Source organism: Myxocyprinus asiaticus, chromosome 35 (assembly GCF_019703515.2).
Source record: "Myxocyprinus asiaticus isolate MX2 ecotype Aquarium Trade chromosome 35, UBuf_Myxa_2, whole genome shotgun sequence".
Classification (NCBI taxonomy): Eukaryota; Metazoa; Chordata; class Actinopteri; order Cypriniformes; family Catostomidae; genus Myxocyprinus; species Myxocyprinus asiaticus.
The window spans coordinates 22,703,914-22,728,257 of NC_059378.1; the positions used below are offsets into that span (position 1 = coordinate 22,703,914).

General features: G+C 36.8%; 1 protein-coding gene across 1 annotated transcript in view; it reads left to right on the forward strand.

Moving 5' to 3' along the window:
• ptprga (protein tyrosine phosphatase receptor type Ga) overlaps positions 1–24,344 on the forward strand; it is a 413,560-nt gene that overhangs the window by 383,420 nt on the left and 5,796 nt on the right. The window contains exons 15-27 of the mRNA XM_051672679.1: positions 433–524; positions 3,824–3,920; positions 4,017–4,099; positions 4,190–4,324; positions 5,940–6,074; positions 10,379–10,551; positions 10,846–10,981; positions 11,100–11,246; positions 13,894–13,987; positions 14,731–14,807; positions 16,176–16,304; positions 16,561–16,707; positions 18,842–18,984. Of these exons, the coding sequence (XP_051528639.1) occupies positions 433–524; positions 3,824–3,920; positions 4,017–4,099; positions 4,190–4,324; positions 5,940–6,074; positions 10,379–10,551; positions 10,846–10,981; positions 11,100–11,246; positions 13,894–13,987; positions 14,731–14,807; positions 16,176–16,304; positions 16,561–16,707; positions 18,842–18,984 (1,588 nt within the window). The remainder of the gene's footprint in view (positions 1–432; positions 525–3,823; positions 3,921–4,016; positions 4,100–4,189; positions 4,325–5,939; positions 6,075–10,378; positions 10,552–10,845; positions 10,982–11,099; positions 11,247–13,893; positions 13,988–14,730; positions 14,808–16,175; positions 16,305–16,560; positions 16,708–18,841; positions 18,985–24,344) is intronic.

Genomic DNA, 24,344 nt, shown 5'->3' on the forward strand with positions numbered 1-24,344 from the left:
AGTGTGTTGGAATAGTGGCTGCCAAAACAGCACCGATCTGAGCCAATGATAGAAAGTGTGCAGGTTTAGTTATGCAGAAATTGCACACCTCATTTTAAATGACAGCAAATAAAATGTACATAAAATTGCTTAAATGACACAAACACATATTTTAGATGATATATATTTAAAATTGCATAAAAAAATGGATATTGTCCATTTACATTAGCTGTTGGTAGATTCTGAACTGACACAAGGGGGAACTTACACCTATATCAAAAACATGGCAAAATAATGGCTGATTAATTGGCCTGGTTGATATATCAGTCTATCAGAACCCTGGAGCAAAGCATTTAACCCCAAGTCACTCTAGGGCGCACTGTGCCTAAAATTACTTGTTGTCTTAACTTTGAATTGCAAACCAATACATCTTTTAATTTTGCTCTGTTTCAGATGATATGGAGGCCATCCCTGTCAAGCAGTTTATCAAACATGTATCAGAACTCTACTCCAATAACCAACATGGCTTCTCAGAAGAATTTGAGGTAATATTTCACACAGTTTACATGAGTGCCCAATCTCTATAACTCTCTCAGCAAACATAGACTTTCTCAGACTCTTGAAAACACTCATCCTGTCTCATGTGGTTCCTCCGGTCTCGCTGCAGTGGTTTTAACTGTTTCTGGTGGCTGTCTGTACAGCTGGATTGGGATCCCTCCATGAATGTTTGTTAATTCTGGCAGGGCGGCCATACAGGACAAGCCAGTTGAACTCACCCCGTGAGAATAATTGAGGCCATCTTAATGGTGGGGTCTTTGTGTTTGGGTAGAGCCAGAAAACCACAACAACATTCTGTCAGGCTAATGTGATGGCTGTTTGTACGAGAATGACAAGTAATTAGTTATCCACTGAGTCTCAGGCTGCGGCATCTGCTTGTTCTGTCAGTGGCACAGCTGAATATCAATAAAGAATCCAAGATGTTTGGCCTCCGATGATCACCTGCAAATCAGAGCTGTGCGTACACACACATGCTACTTCACCCATTGCTCCGGGATTATGCCCCATCTGTCTCTGGGCCTGAAATTTCTGGATTTTAATAGAAGACTTTTGTGTGATCTCTGTGAATTCTGAAATGTCTCAGTTTTTTTATTTAAGGTTTTTTTTTTTTTATCTTTACCTTGATGGTAATTAACCATAGTCAAAGTAGTGGATGTCATAATGAAAGGATCTAATGTTGTACTGCCTAAATTACATAGAATTTCCACAATGTTTTATCCAGTTTAAATTTTTGGAAATTTGTCATGTGCTAGAACAGTAATATGATTTTGTTTAACCCTTTAAGCTCGTATTGGAGCCCGCACAGAAAAAAATAATTATCAAAATATTAATAACTACAGTCTTGACCAACACAAACAGGTATCGTTTTAAAGCTTAGAAACTGTACTTTACAATGCATGTAGGCATTATGACCATAAATGAACAAGTGCTGTGAAATTTCCAGACAAATCAGAAGTGTTCCGTTTTTATAATTGATTAATAATTTTGCACTGTACGGTATTGTAATTGATAAAAACATAAAACTGATCAAATTGCCATGTGTCATATGTCGTTGGAATACAACCAGCCTATCTCTTTTACTCACAGAGCAAAATATACCAAGTAATAGCTAAGTATATGGCTTTGACATACATGTTACAGGTATTGCTTATAAGCTGCATTTTCACTTAATACTTCAAAAAAAATATACAGGACCATTACTTAGAGGAGGGGATTCCCATTAAAACATGCTTACAACTTGCTTATGCTTACAACATAATCGGATGCATAGATCATTTGATAATCCACACGAAGCACAATGTGCACACAGCACATAATGTACTATCTGGCTAAAAATACATTAGCTTTCCTGGATCAGATGACTTCATCGGAAATTATGTAGTACGTTGTCCAGCGTCACGGAACGCTAAACCAATCTTATTAGAATTCAGATTGCTGCAACCAGAGGTGGAAGTCATCTAAATATGGGCAGAGAGGATCGTTTACTCTAATTACATATGGCCACCAGGAGATGGTGCCAAGTACATGACACAGACTTGATGGCTCAAATGACACAGAATGGAAATGAATGAGATCTCATTACTCATGCCTGCATTCTCTGGAGAGAGAGCATACCTTTAGTCATTGTTGAATTTGCATGTGTAATTAGTTCTTATGTACAATTATTATGTTTTATTTGTTTGGGGAGGCTTTTGGACTCTTCGAGACGTTTTTGGACACTAGGATAAATTATGTTTGTAATGCTATAACTTATGATTGCTTAGTATTATCAACACAACATTTTACACAGTTACAGGTGACATGACTTATACACCCTGAGTTTTTTTGTGATTTTTCAGCAGTTTCTTAGGCTGAGAGTCTCATGATTTATAACAATTTTGTTTATTGTTGTTGTTGTTTGTTTTTTGTTTTGTTTTTTTGTCAAGTTATAAGCCTTTAATTTTGGGAATGCCACTGAAACAGGAAATCTTTAAAAACACCTTCAGAGGTTAAAGGATACTTTGGAGTACCATATAAATACCATAGTGTATAACATTTACATGTACACATTTGGCAGATGCCTTTATGGTGCATTCAAGCTATACATTTATCACTATGTGTTTCCTGGGAATCGCGCCGCAACCTTGGCGTTATTAGCGACTTCTCTACCAGTAATTGGAGCTATAGGTACACAATTTATGAATATGGTAATCATTCAGTACCATGGTATTTATGAAAGTATCATGGTATTACCATCTTACACCATCATTTTACCATGGTACCATCACAATACTTTATGTGTGGTATGCTCAGTGTTTTATGTGCTGAATGATCGAACACAACAGTACAACTTGTTGACCAGACTTTCATACCATCAGTCAAGACAAATTAAATATGGCATTGACTTCCATTACTTCCTGTTTTTGGGTATTGGATCCTGTCTCCTAACTGTCACAGGTTTCGCTGACGTATCTAAGTAGATTTGAACCCTACTTTAATAAGTATTTGGACATTCAAAGCTGAAGTGTGTAATTTTTGAGCCACTAGCGATACCAAACAGAATTGCAAAAATTAACATTGTTTTCAAAACAGCTTTCCAAATATTGAATATTCCGGATTCAATAGAAGTTAAGCTCAATCTACAGCATTTGTGACATAATGTTGATAACCACAAAAAAATAATTTCGACTCATTCATCCTTTTCTTTAAAAAAAAAGCAAAAATCAAAGGTACTATGAGCCACTTACAATTGAAAGTGAATGGGGCCCATTTTTGGTGGGTTTAAAGGCAAAAATGGGAAGCTTCTAATTTTATAAAGCACTTACATTAATTCTTCTGTTAAAAATCATGTATTATTTGAGCTGTAAAGTTGATTTAATCATAATTTTTACAGTCGTTTTAGGGTTTAGGGTTTGACATTACATTGTCATGGCAACGAAGTTGTAAAATTGGCTATAACTTTACATAGAAAAGGTTAGTAAGCTATTTTATCACACTAAAATCATGTTAACACATTATTTATGTCTTGTGGCTATACTTTTGAAATAATGAGTATTTAATGTTTATGGATTGTCCCCATTCACTTCCATTGTAAGTGCCTCACTGGTACCCAGATTTTTGCTTTTTTTAAAGAAAAAATTCATTTTTGTGGTAATGAACATTATGCCACAAATGCTGTTAAGAGCTTAACTTGTATTGAACCTGAAATATTCTTTTAATTGTCCAAAAACTTTTTGGTGCCACTGTTCCTGCTTTATAAATCAAATGAAATAAATTTTGATGTCACATCTGTGTGTGTGTGTTGTAGGAAGTGCAGCGCTGCACTGCAGATATGAAGATTACATCAGAACACTCCAATCACCCTGACAACAAGCACAAGAACAGATACATCAACATCATAGCTTGTGAGTCTCTTTTTCTCTCTCCCTCTTGCTAAGATGCACATACTGTATATGTAAATGTCAAACATGCCTCTAACTGATCTCTTTTTCTGCCTCTAGATGACCACAGTCGAGTCAAACTCAGGCCTCTGGCTGGAAAAGACTCCAAACACAGTGACTTCATCAATGCCAACTATGTGGATGTGAGTACATATTCATGTGAGGACTTTTTTATGTATAATGATATCACTGACTGTGTGTGATGTATATTCCTGTATGTCTCTGGTCTACAGGGCTACAATAAACCCAAGGCCTACATCGCAGCACAGGGTCCTCTCAAGTCCACATTCGAGGACTTCTGGAGGATGGTGTGGGAGCAGAACACTGGCGTTATAGTTATGATCACAAACCTGGTGGAAAAAGGCAGAGTAAGTTACCCCATTCATTAATTATTTATCAGGTCATGGATGCTAAATAACGAATCAGCTCACCAAAAACTATTTATTTACTTTCCCTGAAGTTGTTCCAAACCCATATGACTTTCTTTCTTCCATGAAATACAAAATGAGAATGTGTGCAGCTCTTTGGTCTCTTTGGATGGTGATTCATATATTTAAACTCCTGAGACCCGAGCGTGACTGCTGTGTTCATTTTACATTCCCCTTTTTTATTTGTAACTAGTAGCCCCTAAAAAACATGTAAAAAAAAATTTTTTTTAGGCCAAATAGTTTTCCTAAAAATGTATGTCCACATTTTTATTTATCAAATTGTTTGTTTCCAGGAGGGTTATTTATCCATGTTTTTGATATGTTAAAGACATTACATCAGAAATTAGCATAAATAATTCAGATTCAAAGTAATGCCTAGATACATCCAATCACTACCAACCATGTTAAAATAAAAATTTGCATAAAAAGTTCGGAATCTATGTACAGATTACCATTTTCCCTTGTCTGTTGAGTGGTCCAAACATCATCTGCAGCCTGAAACTGAACTTTTGACTGGATGTTAGTAGTGAATGTACTTGGCTGCATAGGAAAGCTACAGAATGTTCCCTTGCTCCCTTTCTCCCTAATTAGGGAATGGCTTAACCTCCAATGTGCTGTCTGTCTGCACTGGTCTCAGAACAGTTCGAAATGCACCTTATTTTCATCCTAACTCTAAAAAAAGCTTTTGAAAGCAAAAAACTTTCGGATATGTCCATTGATTTTAAATGTGATAATGCACAGTGAATATAGGATATTTTGAGGAAAATTAACGTACGTGGTCATTGTGTTTAACAACGTGCCATTTCGCGATAAAACGATGCAATTTTTAAAATCGCATATCGGATGAAACTAGAGACTCTACTCTTTCGACTTAAACAGGTTTTAATGTAAAAACTTAATGAGGTTTCTTTCCAGATGTATTTATGTTGCCATTTCTCCCAAAGACAAACTCAGCTGAGATCGGCGCCATGTTGTTTTGTCACATGACTTAGTTTGTCAAATGTTTAACCCTTTAATGATAGCCTAGAGAGTCTCCTGAACTGAGAACAGTTGGTTTAAATGAAATTAAATTATACATTGCCTGTAGCATTTGGACGCAGGGTCTCAGGAGGTTAAGATTCTAAATCATGAGCTATGTATTTCCTGAAAATTAAAGCTGCCATATTTTTCACTTTTGTCATTTTCATTAATTCCATTTAGAGCCCATGTAAAATGTTAGTTGAGTTTGTTTTGCACTAAAATAGTCATATATGAGTTTAACTTGATCAATTCCCACCCTTAAAGGAATAGTTTACTCACCCTAATGTCGTTCCAAAGCCATATATCTTTCTTTCTACTGTGAAACACAAAAGGTGCATTTTAAAAAAGTCTTTACAGGGTTATTGTCCATATAATGGAAGTGAATAGTGACTTCGGTCTGCTCGAAAAAGGAGCAACCGATACTATATAGTGTATACATAGTACATCAACTCTTTAATTTCATCTCAACAAATAAGCTTTTCTATGAGATGTCCCCTTTTAAATTTGCTCCCTTTTGTGTGTATGTACCTCACAGAGAAAATGTGATCAGTACTGGCCAATGGAGAACAGTGAGGAATATGGTAATATCGTGGTAACATTGAAGACAACCAAAGTACTGGCCTGTTATACACTCCGTGTCATCACAATCAGAAATACCAAAGTCAAGAAGGTAAACTTCTCTATCATCTCTTCTCTTAGGCTTGTTTCACACCACACTCAAAAGTTGGAAAGCAGTGTTTTTGCAGTGCTAAACAGCACTTTCTATTCAGTGAGTCTGACTAGAATAGCAGATTTAGTACATTTTGGAAGTAAATTTAATCCCCCTCCTCATGTGAATTAGATTTTAGAAGTTTGTAATAATTCTCAATGGCCAACTCCTAATAAATAATTTTAGAATTTGGCTGTTAACCATGTTTAATGGCTGTTATTAAATTAAATACTCAATAGAGTAACACAGAAATTAAATCATGTTATTTTCCATATAGAGCTGCAGCTCTGTTATGCAGCAGAAAAGCTGTTACTGCGAAAGCTCAACACGAGCTTGCTGTTGCATTTGCACAGCTGCTCTGATTACGCACTGCTTGTGTGTGCTTTTTTGATTTACAAAAAAACACATTATCAAATAGTAATTGCTCATATTTCTGTCTCTTGGTTTGACCTCCGTTCCTTTACCTGTGAAAAGTATTGTGTCAGTGTTGAGCGTTAAACGCCGGAGGAAAAAAATCTTCTTAAGAAGCTTATTTGAGGTCCTTGCCATAACAGAATTAGTGAAAGACTGATCTGCTTTCTGTAAATCTCTTTCATAACACATAGAGTGCGACAAAGGCCACTAACACAGCAAAGAAAAGAGGGTCTTTTTATAGCAGCCGCTCTCATATGAGTTTAGGTGCTGCTAATTTGATGTAATAAAAAATGCACAATTGAATGGTGTTAGAAAACTGACATACTTCTTCACAGTAGTATCAAAGATCTGTACGCTGAGTTTAAATGTCAAGTGAGTTTTGCATGAAATTGAGAATGAATTACGTTTGTGTGTTTTGCTAACAGCCACATTTTTGAAAATGCTCTCACATACGTATATAGTAAAAAGGTTCACAAATTGGTAAAATGTGTATAAGGCTGTATTGTTAATCTAAAGTGTTTTACAGCCCAGGTTAAAGGTGCACTCAGTAATTTTTTCCTCATTCAAATGTTTTAACTCCTAAATACATGAATTGTAATTTTGCAGTATATGTAGAAAATCATGAACACTCACATTAAAATGAAGACTCCAGTCATATCAGTAATCTTATAAAAGCTGTTTTATTGTACATGGAGAGGGTCCGCACATGGGGGCTGCCATTTTAGAATAACATGACCAGCCGAATACTGCTCACTTAATCTCAGTAACCATCCTGATATTTAACACTTTCACTCATTGATTAAAGTAATCATGGCTGACTGTGAATACTACATTTCTACAATGGCATCTGAAACAGAAAACTATTGATTTTAAATGATGCTGCATCCAAGCCGCTAGGTGTCAGTGTAAGTCCAAGATGACACAAAGACAAAAGTTACTAATAAAGCCAGTTTTGTTTTGTTTTGTTTGTTTGTTGTTTTTTTGTTTTGTTTTGTTTTTGGGGGCTATATACGCTATATTATATTTACATTATGTTTTGTTTTGTTCAGCAATATCTGGCACCATTAGCCACTAGTAAAGAAGGTTCATAAATGGGGCAAATAATGTAAATATTTTAAGCTTTGGTAAATTAATATGCTGTATTTTGACCATTTAGAATGTTCTACAGCCATGGTTTAGAAAGCCAGTCCTTTACTTTAGTTTTGTTTTGTGTTACATTACGCTACGTTACAGTACATTACATTTAAAACAGCCACTAGTAAAAAAGGTTAATAAATTGGACAAATAATATAAATATATTGAGGATTTGGTAAATTAATTTTAGAATGCTCTACAGCCAGGGTTAATAAAGCCAGTCTTTCACTTTAGTTGTTTTTGTTTTGTGTGTGTGTTTTGTTTTGTTTTGTTTTGTTTTGTTTTTTGTTTTTTTGGGGTGGGGGAGTTGTCATTGTTGTTGTTGTTTCTCCGCCAATTTTCTTTTGTGTGTATCTTTTGAACCATTTGTCCTAGAGACACCATTCTTTTTGTCTGATTACTCTCCTCTTGATGATTCAAATTGATTCATTACATTAAACCACTTATATTAAAACTCTGTCCATTACAGTGGCCACCATCTTGGATTATGATGTTTACAGTTAAAAAGTTTCACGTCCTTCAAACTTTGTCTGATTTGTCCAAACAATGTCTTGAAATATTCTCCAGACCAAGCCACACAGAAATGATAGTACAGAATTTTGTTTGCCTTTGTTTAAAAGTTACGGCACTGCAAAGTTAACAAGGTCAATGTGAAAATGGATTTTAGGATCTATCTCAGCAATGCGTTGCCCTATCAAAACGAAACTTGGTGTGCTTCATTAGGACCATGATTTGAGGGTACATGCAAAGTTTGGAGACAGTGCCACCTATGGGTCAAAAGATGTAAAAAAAAATCATTTTTGCCTGTAACTTTTGAACTGTATGTCCTAAAATTATTAGGATTGTGTCTTTGGACTCCTTGGGTCATGAGAATTTCAACGATACCATCGTTTTCGATTTCCCTATGTCAGCCATACTGTCTTTGCTCCATATTTAACTTTATTAAAAAGTTGTATATCTTTTAAAAGCATTGTCAGATTTAAAAGAAAATTGGAATGCATCATTTACATCATGTCCTGAGGATGCCCAAGCAGTTTTGAGACAGCGCCACCTATAGTTCAAAAGATAATCCACGCTTCCCAGGTAGCACATGTACATCTCAGAGATCTTTTCATCTGGAAAGCATCACAATCTAATTAACATCTGCTAAACATCTTAAAAAGATCATATTTACAAATATTCTAAATCATAAACATCTCAAAGACATCTGCTTAATGTCTTATTGACATCCGAGACCCTTACTGACATACGTTTTATAGACGTATTGCAGATGAGCAAGCAATCTAAAAAATATGTTTTACAGATGTAAACACACATCAAATAGACGTCTGGGGGATGTAAATGTGCTATCAGGGTTGTGTGCTGACTCTAAACTCAGCATATCTCTTTGCCATGGGTGTGCTGTGTCAACAGAGTGGTACAGTGGTTAGAACATCAGGCTGCAACTCAAAAGGTTGTGAGCTCAAGTCCAGCAAAGAGTCCTTTTAAAATTTGTAATTCTGTTGACCTCTGAGTCTTCATGTTGAGCTTGATACTATGTAGGCTGTTTTACATTGAATAATTCCTGCTTTAATTCAAAACCACTTAGCATTAAAATCAAGATGTTCTCAGCTATTGTTTTGTACTCTCAGCTTGGAATGTGTCTTTGGGACCAGTAAGTTGTGGCAACTGAGTGGCCCAGTGGTTAAAGCATTGGGTTATACCTCAAAAGGTTGTGAGTTCAAGTCCAGCTGAAAGTTTTTTTTTAACATTTTTAATACTGTTGACCTGAGTCTTCATGATGTGCTTATGCAATGTAGTGCTTAACTGCATAATTCCTACTTCAATATTCCATATTTAATTTGAATAAAAAGTGATATATCTTTTAAAAGGATTATCAGATTTAAAAGAAAATTGGAAAGCATCATCTACATCATGTGCTGAGGATACCTGAGCAGTTTTGAGACAGCGCCACCTATAGTTCAAAAGATAATCCACACTTGTGTGCTGACTCCAACCTCGCCATGTCTATTCATCATCAGCCTGACAGGTTACCTGAGTGGCACTGTGTGAGAATGTCTAGTCAAATTTCTGAGGTTGTGGGTTCAATCACCACCTCCACAAATCATACAGTTGCAATTTCTGTTGTTACAGAGGTCTTTGCATTGTGCTTATTATTGCTGGGCTTTTCTTCAATCAAATTTTCATTTTAATTTTTTTTGTAGTTACATGAATAAGAATTTGATTATGGTGACTATGATGATTAGCTACGATTGTTCTATGCTTGGTACATCCCTTTGGTGACTGTAAGTGTTATGGTTCTGTAGTCCAGTGGACAGTGCAATGACCTGTTGAACAGAAAGTTGTAGGTTCAAATTCATCCTGAGATGATGTGTATTGTTGTGTGTGTTTTCTGCTTTATGTCACATGTGATCTTTGGGTTGTGGTTAATGTTGTGTAATCCTTGCCATTTCGGTGCTTGGCCCTGTAATTGCTGCTTGCAGCTATATTTTTAGATTATTTTTGTTTCAGCAGCAATTAAACCTTCAAGTTTAGTGTATATGTTTGTGGGTTTTCTGTCAATACAATGTTTGAAGCTTAATGCCTTTAGCATGTCTTTACTGAAATCTAAAAGTGTCAAAAGTTGTCTATAAGGGGTCAGGTTAAAGTGTAGTAATTTATTATATGATGTGTAGCTGTATGGCTGAATTTTGTGCAATGCATATGTGTATTTTCAGGGTCAGAAGGGCAACACTAAGAGTCGTCAGAGTGAGAGAACAGTCCTGCAGTATCACTACACTCAGTGGCCAGATATGGGTGTACCCGAGTACACTCTACCTGTGCTCACCTTCGTCAGGAAGTCCTCTGCTGCACAGACTCCAGAGATGGGCCCTATGCTTGTACACTGCAGGTAAAACACACAACCAGCTCTGCAAACTGATGGTGGTATTGCATAGCTAAATAGAGCAATGTGAGTCTTAAATACTTTGAGCCTTTTGTTTCTTTGAATCTACAATTTGATTAGGATATTTGATGCAGATTCTATTTTGTTTATGATCTACTTGCTTTGAATCAACGCACTCGATAACTAATTGCTATAGATAATTTGCCATAGTTCTTTTTTTTTTTTTTTTTTTTTGTTTTTGTTTAATAGAGCAATAAGCAAACTTTTGTGTTTTGTCTGTTATGTGCGTGTCTCTTTCAGTGCTGGTGTGGGCAGAACAGGAACTTACATTGTGATTGACAGTATGTTACAGCAGCTAAAGGATAAAGGCTCAGTGAATGTGCTGGGTTTCCTCAAACATATACGCACTCAGAGAAACTACCTGGTCCAAACGGAAGTGAGTCACCCGTGTTTGTCAGTCCAAATCAGTCCTGTGTGTTAACATCTAGCATATGTAATTTGTTTGACTCTTTTCTCTCTCCTTTGTTTTATTTTGCCTATCTCTGTGTGTTTAGGAGCAGTATATCTTCATCCATGATGCCTTGATGGAAGCCATTCTGGGAAAGGAGACAGAGGTGCCCTCAAATCAGCTGCACAGTTATGTCAACAGCATCCTAACACCGGGCCCAGGTGGAAAAACACGACTAGAGAAACAGTTTAAGGTGGGCACTGGCTCTTTCCTCAGTCTGTACAGATATCCTCCAAATGCACTATTGTAATTAGTGTAATAAGATTTAAAAGGAGTAAATTACTTTTAGCAGCAGATGAAAATGCTTTTGTTGCTATGGGATATTGCCAGGGTTTTCAACCATGGTTCCGTTAAGGTATTGACCAATATTTGAATTTACATAAACTAGAAATATGCAATAATATAATGTAACAATGTTAGTTAAATGAGGACCGACATATTAAGATCACATGACCAGCTGATTACCAGTCACTTTATCTCGGTAACCCCTTTTTACTTTACTCTTTCATGGAATAAATTATTCATGGCTGCTGGCGAATAGCAGTTTTTTTTTTTTTTACAATGATACTGGTAACTGATATCATGCTTTTGCATGATGCTGCATGTTCACAGCTAGATGTCAGCACAACATAAACAAAAAAATTACTAAGTGCACCTTTACTTAAAGTTATTCTAAAGTGTTACTGAGAAAATCCTGCTTTTTTATATTGGAGGCCCCTGAGTTGGCTGCAAGTCTGGGTGGGGGGTCCCTGGGGTTTGTAAAGGTTGAAAACCCCTGGGAATTTTGGAATGTGCTGTAATTTTAAGTGGCTTCCTTTGCACGCTTCGAATACCAACTATAAAGCAGATCCTCTAGCTGTGGCATGCCTAAGACGTTTAAGTTAATCTTTTCATTTGTCATGAATCTAAAACTCTTAAAGGGATAGTTACCCAAAAATGAACATTCTCTCGTCATTTACTCACCCTCATGCCATCCCAGATGTGTATGACTTTCTTTCTTCTGCTGAACACAAATTAAGATTTTAAGAAGAATATCTCAGCTCTGTAGGTCTATACAATTCAAGTGAATGGGTACCAACATTTTGAACCTCCAAAACCACATAAATATATGTATCTGTATCTGCTTTCTGTGCTGATGACGCATTTTTCTTGACCACGAGAAGTGTTTGCTCTTCTGACTCCACCCAAATAGTTCTACTTTGCAAGGAATGTACCACCTCAGGAGCAGGTACTAAAATGGTTCCTAGTTTGGTTCAGGTTTTATTTCTACATGGAACTAGTTCATGTGTTGGAAAAACGATGAGAATCGGAAATAGTTCCAGGAACTAGGGAAAGTTCCTGCAGTGGAAAAACACCTTTAGATGCATAATAAAACAATAAAAGGAAAAAAAGGAGTCTACCTAATTATTAGTGTAACAAAGCTAATAATGATAGATTTTAAAAGTTGTTTGCTTTTGTGTTTTTTCCATCACAAAATGTTTTTTAGAAACCATAGTTACTTTGGCCTACTAAATGACGAGCCATTCATGGTCTTACCTGTGGTAATTCTTTCAAATGAAAAAAGAATCAAAGGCTTTAGGTTTTATTCTAATGTAGGGGTTTTGGTTTTGTTTGCCTTCAGATATTCTAAGAGATGACTTAAATAAATGTTTAAAACATAAAAATCCAATATTTTAATTAGAAACACAGTCCTAACTTACTAAGATTACATGATCAAACATTCTAAAATGTATATTCATTTATTGTATAGTTATTTCTTGTAAAGTTATTTTAATGAACTTTTCAAACTCAAATTTGTTTTTAGTGTATTTTTATTGAATGTGTGATCATGATTATCTTCAGGTTTATTGATAATTCTAAATTTTAATGAAAAAAAATGTTGTACCGTTGCGATGAGATAGGAGGCCCAGATTGTAATGTTGTCAGGGGGCCCAAAAATCCTAACGTTGCCCCTGCCTGTAGGTCTAAATTGCAGTAACTTTTGGACAATGTAAAGAAAACCAGAAAGAGTGCTGACATTACTTTGAGATTTCATATTTCATCATTGTCTTCTTTTTTTGAACAAGCTGACGTGTTATCCTGTCCATGATCAGACGCAATGGAATATGTGCACCTCTAAACATCGGCTGCATGTTTGGAGCGCTAGAATAGCATAACTTCGGCAAACAAATATGCTCGTTTGGTTAAGTTATCAACTACTGTCCATTCTGACCAATGACTCCGATCTAAACACGGTGTTTTGTGCAAAAGTCCACACTCATATCTGTTCCGCGAGTGCTGTTGAACTTGCACCGCATGAAGTTGCACAGTGATTGGATGGAAGTGTTCCTTTTCATGAATAATTAGGAATAAGCTCATAATCAAATGACTTAGTAGCGCACTGTACTACCAGTCTAACGTATGTACCTTATATTTTATGACGTTGCTTCAAGTTTCTTTTTTTAACCGAAAGAACGAAATCGCTAGAAAAAGAAAAAACTACTTTACCCTTAACCATATACATAATGTTTTCAATAATGTACAACCTGTACATTATCTGTTAACATCTCAAAAAATTTGTCTTTGTGTTTTATAACCCCTTAAGGCTTACAACAAAAGCCCGACAGGTTTTGTGAGAGTAAAATGTTTGACTTTCATGAGTTAGCACTGAAATTCTGCCTATTTTTCTAGGTTATTTTTGGTCGAGCTTCAATTTCTGTGTATCAGTGTACATCATTTTTCATTTAGTAGACTACCACTTGACAAATTTCCATCCTGGAGGTTGAAGTTGGTGATTGAAGAATAAATGTGACCTCTTAGGGAAAAAATAAAAGCATTTATTATTTCTCCTGTGTCTACAGTTGGTGACTCAGTGCAATGCCAGATTTGTGGAGTGTTTCAGTGCTCAAAAAGAGTGTAACAAAGAGAAGAACCGCAACTCTTCTGTTGTCCCATGTGAGTAACACAAATGCAAGCACCTCTCTGTAATGTGACATTGAACAGTTGGGGCTTTTTTATTGAATCTTCTGCCCATTTCAGGCCAAAACCATTGCACTGAAAAAATGTCAGTCTCAGACCACTCAAAAGCTGTCTAAAAATATACAAATACAGTAGGCTGTTGTGGCGTCCATGGATAGAGTACCTAAAATGTATTTTCTTTAGTAGTATTTTCGCGACTACTAAACTAACTTTTCTTCTCTTCCCCGCCCAACATCTAGTGTTTTTATATCCTTTAAGCCTTAATTAGGGGGGTCAGACAGAGAATGTAAAATACAATTTACAATACAATTTACTCATGTATATGTCATTACATTGTACTTACATTTAAAGTACAGGCTAGTAAAGTTACGTCTATAATTACTCTGTTGACCCTAACCCTAACACTACCCCTTAAACTAGCTCTGCACATACACCAACAAGAGTTTCACAGAACAACTCATATGTACATAAAAAGTACAATGAATCAAATGCTTTATTTTTTATGTAAGTACATAGTTATTAAAGACACCACATATGAAACGGAACCTTTTTTCTTCTATTTGGGATTTTAATGAGAAGAATGATGTTTATCTTGACTCGACTAACATTCTAGCATCCAACACATCTTTCAAAAAATGTGCTTGTTTCAGCTAATGAGATCACATCACTAACCTGCTCTCTTATTCTGCCACCTGATTGGCTGTTTTTGTCCCTCTCAGCGGAAAGAGCACGTGTTGGTCTTGCACCGTTGCCTGGTATGAAAGGCACTGATTACATCAATGCGTCTTACATAATGGTAAGTTCCCAGCACCCACACTGTGGGTAAACATTAACCTGTCCTGTATTTTAAACTATTACTGAATGTTCTGGGGAAACATAAGATTGGCCTTCAGAGTGAATATTTAACATGTTTGTTGTGCAACACACTGGTTTTGAGAGAGGGGGAAAAAAAATAGTAAATAGCAGTGTTGTGGTTTTATTGATGGCTTAAAGATGTTTTCAGGTTCAACTTCAGCGAGGAAGTAATTTAACATTTAAAAAATGTCCACAAATATTATTTAAAGAGATAGTTCACCCAAAAATTTAAATTCTCATCATTTACACATCCTCATGCCATCTCAGATGTGTATGACTTTCTTTCTTCTGCTGAACACAAATTAAGATTTTTAGAAGAATATCTCAGCTCTGTAGGTCCATACAATGCAAGTGAATTGTGGCCAAAATGCACATAAAGGCAGCATAAAAGTAATTCATACGACTCCAGTAGTTAAGTCCATATCTTCAGAAGCGATATGATAGGTGTGGGTGGGAAACAGATCAATATTTAAGTCATTTTTTTATATAAATTCTCCTCCCTGCCCAGTAGGTGGCGATATGCACAAATAATGTGAATAGCCAAAAACAAAAGTGAAAACGTGAAAATGGAGATTTATAGAAAAAAAGGACTGAAATATTGATCTGTTTCCCACCATGCCTATCATATTGCTTCTAAAGATATGGATTTAACCACTGAAGTCATATGGATTACTTTTATGCTGCCTTTATATGCTTTTTGGACCTTAATAGTTCTGATTACCATTCACTTGCATTGTATGGACCTACAGAGCTGAGATATTCTTCTAAAAATCTTAATTTGTGTTCAGCAGAAGAAAGAAAGTCATACACATCTGGGATGGTATGAGGGTGAGTAAATGATGTGAGAATTTTCATTTTTGAGGCAAATTATCCCTTTACGTGACTACAATTGAGGAGGGACCATTGAACTATATAGTGCATGGACCCAAAAATTATTTGTACACTCAACCACACTTAAACTGTATGAATTTCTTTGTATTATATAACAAAATATCAAACCAGTAGCATTTATTTAAAAAAAAAAAATTATAAAAAAAAATATATATATATATATATATATATATATATATATATATATATATATATATATATATATATATAGCACAAACAAACATTTCAAGCAAAACATTTCACAGAAAGGTTTCAAATGATAACACAACAGGTACAATACTGTTCAAAATTAAGACAAAAGGTAACCAGAACACCTTCTGGTTTTCAAACATTAGTTGAACTTGTCTGTTATGAATGTGATAAACTACAAATGTGTTTTTTTTTTGTTTTGTTTTTTTTTACTCTTCCATGACAATAGGGTTACTATCGGAGCAATGAGTTTATCATTACACAGCATCCCTTGCCTCACACCACTAAAGACTTCTGGAGGATGATTTGGGACCACAACGCTCAAATCATTGTCATGCTACCAGACAACCAAGGCCTGGTGAGTATTCAAGACCATCTGCAGAGTTCCTCTTTATCTTATAGACATCTTATAGAACTCAAGCTGCTGTTGTAATCTGTGTTCCTCAATGTCAACTGATGACTCGGTTCTCTTGGTGTTTTGAGAAATAAATGATGAGAATTGGTTTTTAAGGGAGACATCCTTTCTTAAAGCCTTTTGTTTGATTGTTCAGCATGGACACTTGCTCATGTATATGAAACTCTTTTTTTCCTACTCATTTCTTTGCTCCCTCCAGGCGGAGGATGAGTTTGTGTATTGGCCAAGTCGAGAGGAAGCCATGAACTGTGAGGCGTTTACAGTCACTCTTATCAGTAAAGACAGACTCTGTCTCTCCAATGAGGAACAGATCATCATTCATGACTTCATCCTGGAGGCCACACAGGTGTGTGCGTGTGCGCGCGTGTGTGTGTGTGTGTATGACCAAAAGTATGTGGACTCCCAAACACCAAACCCATATGGGCTTGTTGAACATTCAATTTTCAAAATCAAGTTAACCCACTGTTTGCTGCTATAACAGCTTCCACTCTTCTGGGAAGATTTCCCACTAGATGTCGAAACATGGCTGCAGGGATTTGCTCCCATTCAGACACAAGTGCATCAGTGATGTCAGATCAATGATGTCGGGCAGTGGGACATGGCTCACAGTCAGCATTCCAATTCACCCCAAAGATGTTCAGAGTGGCTCAGATCTTGGCTTTGTGCAGGCCAGTCAAGATCTTCCACACCAGATTGTATTCCCCAAACTGTTGCCACAAAGTTTGAAGCACACAATTTGCAAGAATGTTATTGTATGTAATAGCCAGGCCTGTTAGTTAGAAGGGGGTGTCCTCATACTTTTGGCCATATAAGAAATGCAGCTGTTTATTTTAGTTGCTTTTAATAGTCTATACAGTTACCAGTCGAAATTTTGGACACAAACGTTTTACACAAAGATCTGAATAGCATTTTTTTTTTTAAATATGTTGAAAATGATGTACACTCACATGAGTCATATCAACTGAAATAAAAGCAGTTTAATTTTACATGGAGCGGGTTGCCCCCTCATGGGCGCTTCCATGTTGACAGCACATGATACTGTGTCGTGCAAATGACTGAGTTACTACCACTAATAATGACAATAGTAATAACAAGTTTACTTTATTTACCGCTTTCAGCCAGTGCTCAAACGTAAAAGTACATGTAAACAAAACAAGCAAAGCAATCAATATAACAACAAACACAATATACTTACTATACAGATAATAACAGAGCCAGAGTCAACAGTAAACTCCAGAGTGATGGTATCAGCAGGATTTTGATCCAAACAGAATGAGTTTAAGTGAAAAGATAAAATGTCCAAAAAAGAGGAAGTCATGAAACAAATCGCTATGTCCTACAGCTTTAACCGCCCAGATCACGGATAAATGGTGAGATATCAAACGCCCAAGCGCGAGCACACGGCGGTCAACAGCCAGCAAAGAGCACGTGATCGAGTCGCGGCTGCACGGTCACAGTCCAGTGTGCAACAATGCGCGAAAATTAGTTTGGAATACATCCAAGAATGTCCATAATTGGGATGTTTGTAGTATGAGACAGAGAAAAACACAGACTAAAAGTAACAACAGCAGATAAACAAACATCGCGGCAGCATTTAATAAACAAACTTTAAGTATCCAGGACTATAGGGGTCAGTATAGAGTCCAAAACCACAAGTACTAATGGGACGAGTAAGAGCCAGCTAAAATCTTACTGAGTGCACCTTTAAAGTTTACAGTATCCTTAAATGCTAGTTTTGTAGACTATTTTAAATTGTGCCTGTGTTTGAAGTTCCTCAAAAAACAAAAAATTTTATTTTAAAAAGTGGAAGAATTGGGCAAGATAATGAAGGAAAAGCAGTCAACAAGTAGCCAGCATACATGGGAACTCATTCAATACTGTTTTAAAAGTATCCCAGGTGGATACCTCACGAAGTTGATTGAAAGAATGTTCAGAGTGTGCAGAGCTGTAATAAATTTAAGATAATTTTGATTGGTTTAACATTTTTGGTCAATACATAAAGCCCAAAGTATAGCCTATTTTGGTTGTCCGCGTTGCAGATTGCTTAACACACAGTATGCGTGACGCAAATTTATTTATTAGCACAGTCTGCACAGACTGTCCACGTGCACCCAGATTTTCTCGACACACGCTCAGTCCTCATCTGTGCAAGTTGTCGATGCATGCGCAAGCCATTATCTGTACTAAAAGAGTATCACAAAGCAGTCTTGGTGCGTATGCGTCGAACACGTTTGTATTCGCTCAAGGTCAAAAGAGTATACTTTGAAAGTCAATTCGGTCGACCGGGTGCGATCCAATCTGGAACGAAGAAAAATGAAGTATACCCGGGCCTTTACACCCATACCACCATTTGTGTTATTTCATAATTTTTGATGACTTTACTATAATAAAATGTTTTTGTTTTATTAATGTTTATGATAAGGCAAACACAAGTGTCTCTCATTTTCCTCTGTCCTTTTTTTTTTTTAAATCTTTCTCAGGATGATTATGTTTTAGAGGTTCGCCATTTTCAGTGTCCAAAATGGCCAAATCCTGATGCCCCCATCAGCAGCACCTTCGAGCTTATCAACGTCATCAAAGAAGAGGCTATGACTAGAGACGGACCCACTATAGTGCATGACGAGTGAGTGCTGATCACTTTCAAAAAGAAATTTGTCTCTTATAATAAATAAATTTGGCTTGGGGTACCTGTAGATTCTCAATGTAAAGTGACTACCTTTGGCTTTAGAGGTTGGTGTGAGAGAATCAAGACTCCCAATGAATTAAAATAAATGAGCATGAATTGGCTAAATCACGGAAGAGCATAATTATCAGAAACACAGTATGTACTTCTGTTCATCTATTATTATAGTATTATTACTATGTATTAATTACATTATACTACATATTAATACTATGATTAATATTTTCTTTCACGTCCTAACACCCATACTTCCATTTGTGATGAGCTAATACCATAGTATTACATGGTAGTAATACCATGGGTTTTAGACGTACCAAGGTAATACTAAGGTATTCTTTGAAGTACATTGGAGTACCATTGGAGTATATGAATATGGTAATCATTCAGTCCCATGGTATAGGCCTGTATCAAAGTATCATGATATTACCGTCTAATACCATCACTGTACCATCAAAGTAAGCATGCTTAGCACAAGTAAGCAAATTGTGATCCAGCCAAATACATTCTCTACATGTTCCCTCTTATCACTTTTTTGGCCATGCTTCATTATCAACTCATTCTTGAGTATGGATGGAGACTTCAATTTAGTCATCCAGAGCATTTTAGACTACAAAAAGTTAAGATTCTTTCCATCCAGAAGTAGCTGCATATCAAACACCAGGGAAACCGCGAGTGCAGAAATAGCTCCACAGGAGAAGCAGATCTTTGCTTCTGACAACAGCTTCTGCAGGAGGAGCATTTGTCTGACTAGCATATCTTCAGCAGCAATGAATGTGCTGCTAATTGAAACAGCAATCTTTTGGAAACCTCTTAGGGGTGTTACCATTATAACATTACACATTTTTAAAAGCTCAATTAGTCAGTTCATCAGATAAGTCAAGCAGGCCTCATTAAAATAATGAATAAACATGAAGGGGCCATTGTTGTTCCTTTTGTTGCAAAGTGACGTCTGTTGACACTCATCCCTAATTGGATCACAGCACCTTAGGGAGTCAATCAATGGAAACAGTAATGGATTTGATTCACATAGATTAAGAAATAGATTTTATGATGGGAGACATTGCACCATCATCAAAGATGGAAAGAGAGAACTCATTTGGAACTAATTTGTAGACAGAAATTTTACTCTCTCACATGTACTCCAGTTGAAAGCACCAACATCACACATATTACATCTCTGTATAAAATGCAATATTAATATTATTATTATGTGTTAAACATTAGACTTGGGATCAATGCCTTTTTCATGCATCAGTAATCATAAGATTTTCCAGATGATTATCAATATATATCAGTATTTTTTCAGATATAAATAGGGCTACCCATTGCACAATAGACAACATGGCGCATTCTAAATTCAAATAAATTATTTTCTATGGTACACAGTATGGGCTCGCCGTCTCCGGAGGCTGCTCAGAAATGTGCAACTCACATAGTTTTCCATTAAATTCGACCAAAATCATTATCAAAGGACAAAGATTGGATGATAAATTGTGTATATGCATCTTCCATAAACACAATGTATTTTTAGTTATGACGTAATCAACATCACTTTCATTCTTGAAGAAGTACAAAAACATTTGTAACTTTTGTGTAACCTGTGCCTTGCGACCTGCTTCAGTAAATGTTATATCACCTACTTGTGGTCTCCTAATGCTATTATGCCAGACGATAAACAGAAGCCCAACTGAGTGATTTGGAAAGCACGTAAATTAGGCTTCTAATTTAAATGTCGGCTAATGTTAATATGCCTCAAAAATATATCGATAAAATAAAATGCCAATCAATAATCAATATATCGATATTTTATGACATGCCTATTAAACAAGTGCTCACTGTTATGGTTATGTTAATTGATAGATTAAGGGTGTGTTCACACTTGGCAGGTTTGGTTTGATTAAAACGAACTCTGGTACGATTGCTCTGTTAGTGCGGTTCATTTGAACAAGTGTGAACGCTGCCACCCGATCCTTGGTGCGCACCAAACAAGCGGACCGAGACCGCCTGAATAGTGGGTCTCGGTCTGCTTTCTAACAAACTCTGGTGCGGTTCAATTGATATATGAACACAACATGGACCAAAGATGTCTAAACGGACCAAAAACAGGAAGTAATTTGCCTAATACTGACATCAAGCATACCTGGTTCTTCTCATCATAGGAGCTATGTTGTCCATTACAGTTCGGTATAGGCGTCAGAACCGCCGTCAGCCATCCTTGCAGCATATCTTTGTTTGTGTGTGCAACGGAGGAATTCCTGGCACTGTTTTGACTCCTTTACACATTTTATTAGCTCTTCGTTTGTTCTCAGCTGGAAAAATACCACCATATATACATATATAAATCTAACGAGCATATTTCGCCCAGCAGCCAGCATTGTTTTGGATGTTTTGCAAGTTCCATCGCAAAATATACGTCATAAAAGCTGTCCAATCAGGTAGTGACTTTTTCCTGATGCCTTTTGTTTTGTATCTTTAGGTTCGGTGTTAAAAATGCCAGTGTGAACGCTAAGCGAACCAGGACTAAATATATAATTTTCTTTTTTGGTCCGGACCAAGAGAATCGAACTACAAGTGTGAACACACACTAAAGGCATGTTCACACCAAGGCCAAATGATTGGCACTAAAACCATGCACAAGAAGATTTTAAAAAGAAATAATCTTTATAAACTCGTTAATGCAGAGTCTGAAATATTGTCTTGCAATGATAATCATTTTTTTAATATTTGAAAACTAGGTTGTATTTTTAATTTTTCAGATCCCGATAAAGGTATCCAAACTATTTTCAGACAGTGATGAATATTGGGCTCGGTGGCTGCAACTGGGTCAAAGATGCATTTTTTTTTTTACTTTGAGTGTTGGATTATCCTAAACCTGCATGCAACGCAACATTGGGGGTAATACTGTAACTTAACGCTTCACTGCTTAGAGTTCAGTGCTTTGGGTAACATTAATGCAAGTCATTTTAAAGGGCTTTTAGATTTAAGTGTAAATGGACTTTAAGGCGCAAGATCAGGTTTAGACAAAGACAAAAGATGATATATTAAAGGATGCTCCATTAGCTGATTTCAATACAGTAGTTGAAATTGACTCACTTTAAAGCTTAAAAAAGGTCCCAAAAGTGTTATTAAAGTAGTCCATGCAACACGTGTGTCATATTTTTATATAATGGCTGTATGATGAACAGAAGAAAATTAAAGAAGTTTTTCACTCTGATCAATTCATTGATCAACTCCTGTAAACAGAGTACAGATCAAATATGGCGACACATCAATAACATCAATCCTCAATGATTCTTGCACGACCCATAACCAAAAGTCATGACACAAGAACCAATGACGTTTGATGTTACTGACCCAATTTGATTTGTGCGCTGTTTACAGCATTCGATGTTTCGTTTGATTTGATTTGAGAGTGAATAATGACCTAAATTTCAGTCGGTTCATGCAAAGTGATCTTATGCCTTGAAATATGACGCATTAGTTGCATAGACTACTTTTATGACATTTTGGGGGGAGCTTTATAGTGAGTCACTATTAACTGCTGTTTTATGGAAATAAGCAAATGGAACATCCTTTGGAATACACTGATCAGCACCTGAACGTTGCCGCAAGTATTTGGTTAAACCCTAAACTGTGTATTAATAAGTCCCCTTTTTGCTGGACAGAATGGATTGAGAAGGGAGTTGCTACGCTGGGTGACATGTATGAAATGGAGCATTGAGATCCTTTGAAAATATTACACACCGGTTTGGGATTCCCAGATCTCAATTCTTCAGGTACTTACAGCTGTGCCATCTATTTTGTACCATCTTTGGGTGTAGTACACAGACCCCTAAAGCTGCAGACACTCTTGAGATGGTACTAGCGGCTTTTGGAAAGGGTCATGAGGCTTCAGCGTACTATTCCTGGCTAATTCAGAGTCTAGGGGATGGGGTTTTGACATCTCTCAAGAAGTTATGGGAGAATGACTTGAATTTAGTACTGGAGGATGAAGAATGGGGTAGGATTTAAAAAAAATGCTAAGTCTATGTCTAGGGATGCAAGGATGCGCCTCATTCAATTTAAGATACTGCATCGTTTTTATTGGACTCCCTATAGATTGCATAGGCTTGGTCTTAAAGATACACCCACCTGTTGGCGATGCCAATCAGAGGATGGGGACATAGCCCATGTTTTTTGGCATTGTACTAAGATTCAAGAGTTTTGGTCGAGGGGTCAGAGTTATGTCTGTGAGATCCTGAGCACTCAGATTTCATTCTGCCCCAGACTTTGTATTTTGGGGGATGGGGCAGGGGTTAACTTAGGGAACATACACATTGAAAACTGGGTCCTTACCAGTGTGATGATCAGCAGGAAAGTGATCCTTGGGGGATGGAAGTCGGCTGGTGCACCCTCATTTCACCGTGTGTGCACCGAATTGGGCACAGTGGCGGCCTTTGAAAAGATGTCGCATAGGCAGCTGGGCAGCTTGGGTGCCTTTGAGAAGAAGTGGGGCACTTATTTGGCCTTCTTGGAGGGTGCCAGGGAGGAACAGTGGAGAGGGACAGTTTAAATGGTGTGTATGTAATTAATTGATGTGTGGAACCCTTTTTCTTTTTTGTTGGGCAATTTTTTGTTTTTTTTAAATCTGAGGATTTATTTATTTATTTAAAAAAAAAATTTTTGGACTGTTTGCTTGTATGTGTGTCTGTTATTATTCTGTGTCTGACCACTGGGTTGTGTGTTGGGTGGGTGGATGGGTGTTTGGGGGGAAGGAGGGAGGGAGTGGGGTATATTTTGTTGAAAATTGATTCCGTGTTTTCATGTGCTGTTTATGTTGATTTGAGTGTGGAATCAATAAAAATTGTTAATGACAAAAAAAAAAAAAGGAATACACTGATCAGCCACAACATTAAAACCACTGATAGGTGAAGTGAATAACATTGATTATATCATTACAATGGCACCTGTCATGAGGTGTGATATATTAGGCAGCAAGTGAACAGTCAGTTCTTGAATTTCATGTGTTGGAAGCAGGAAAAATGGGCAAGCATAAGGATCTGAGCGATTGCCAAATTGTGGTGGCTAGACGACTTTGTCAGCATCTCCAAAACGGCAGTTCTTGTGGGGTGTTCCCAGTATGCAGTGGTTAGTACCTACCAAAAGTGGTCCAAGGAAGGACAACCAGTGAACTGGTGACAGGGTCATGGGCGTCCAAGGCTCAATGATGCACGTGGGGAGCGAAGGGTAGCCCGTCTAGTCCGATCCCACAGAAGAGCTACTGTAGCACAAATTGCTTGAAAACTTAATGCTGGCTATGG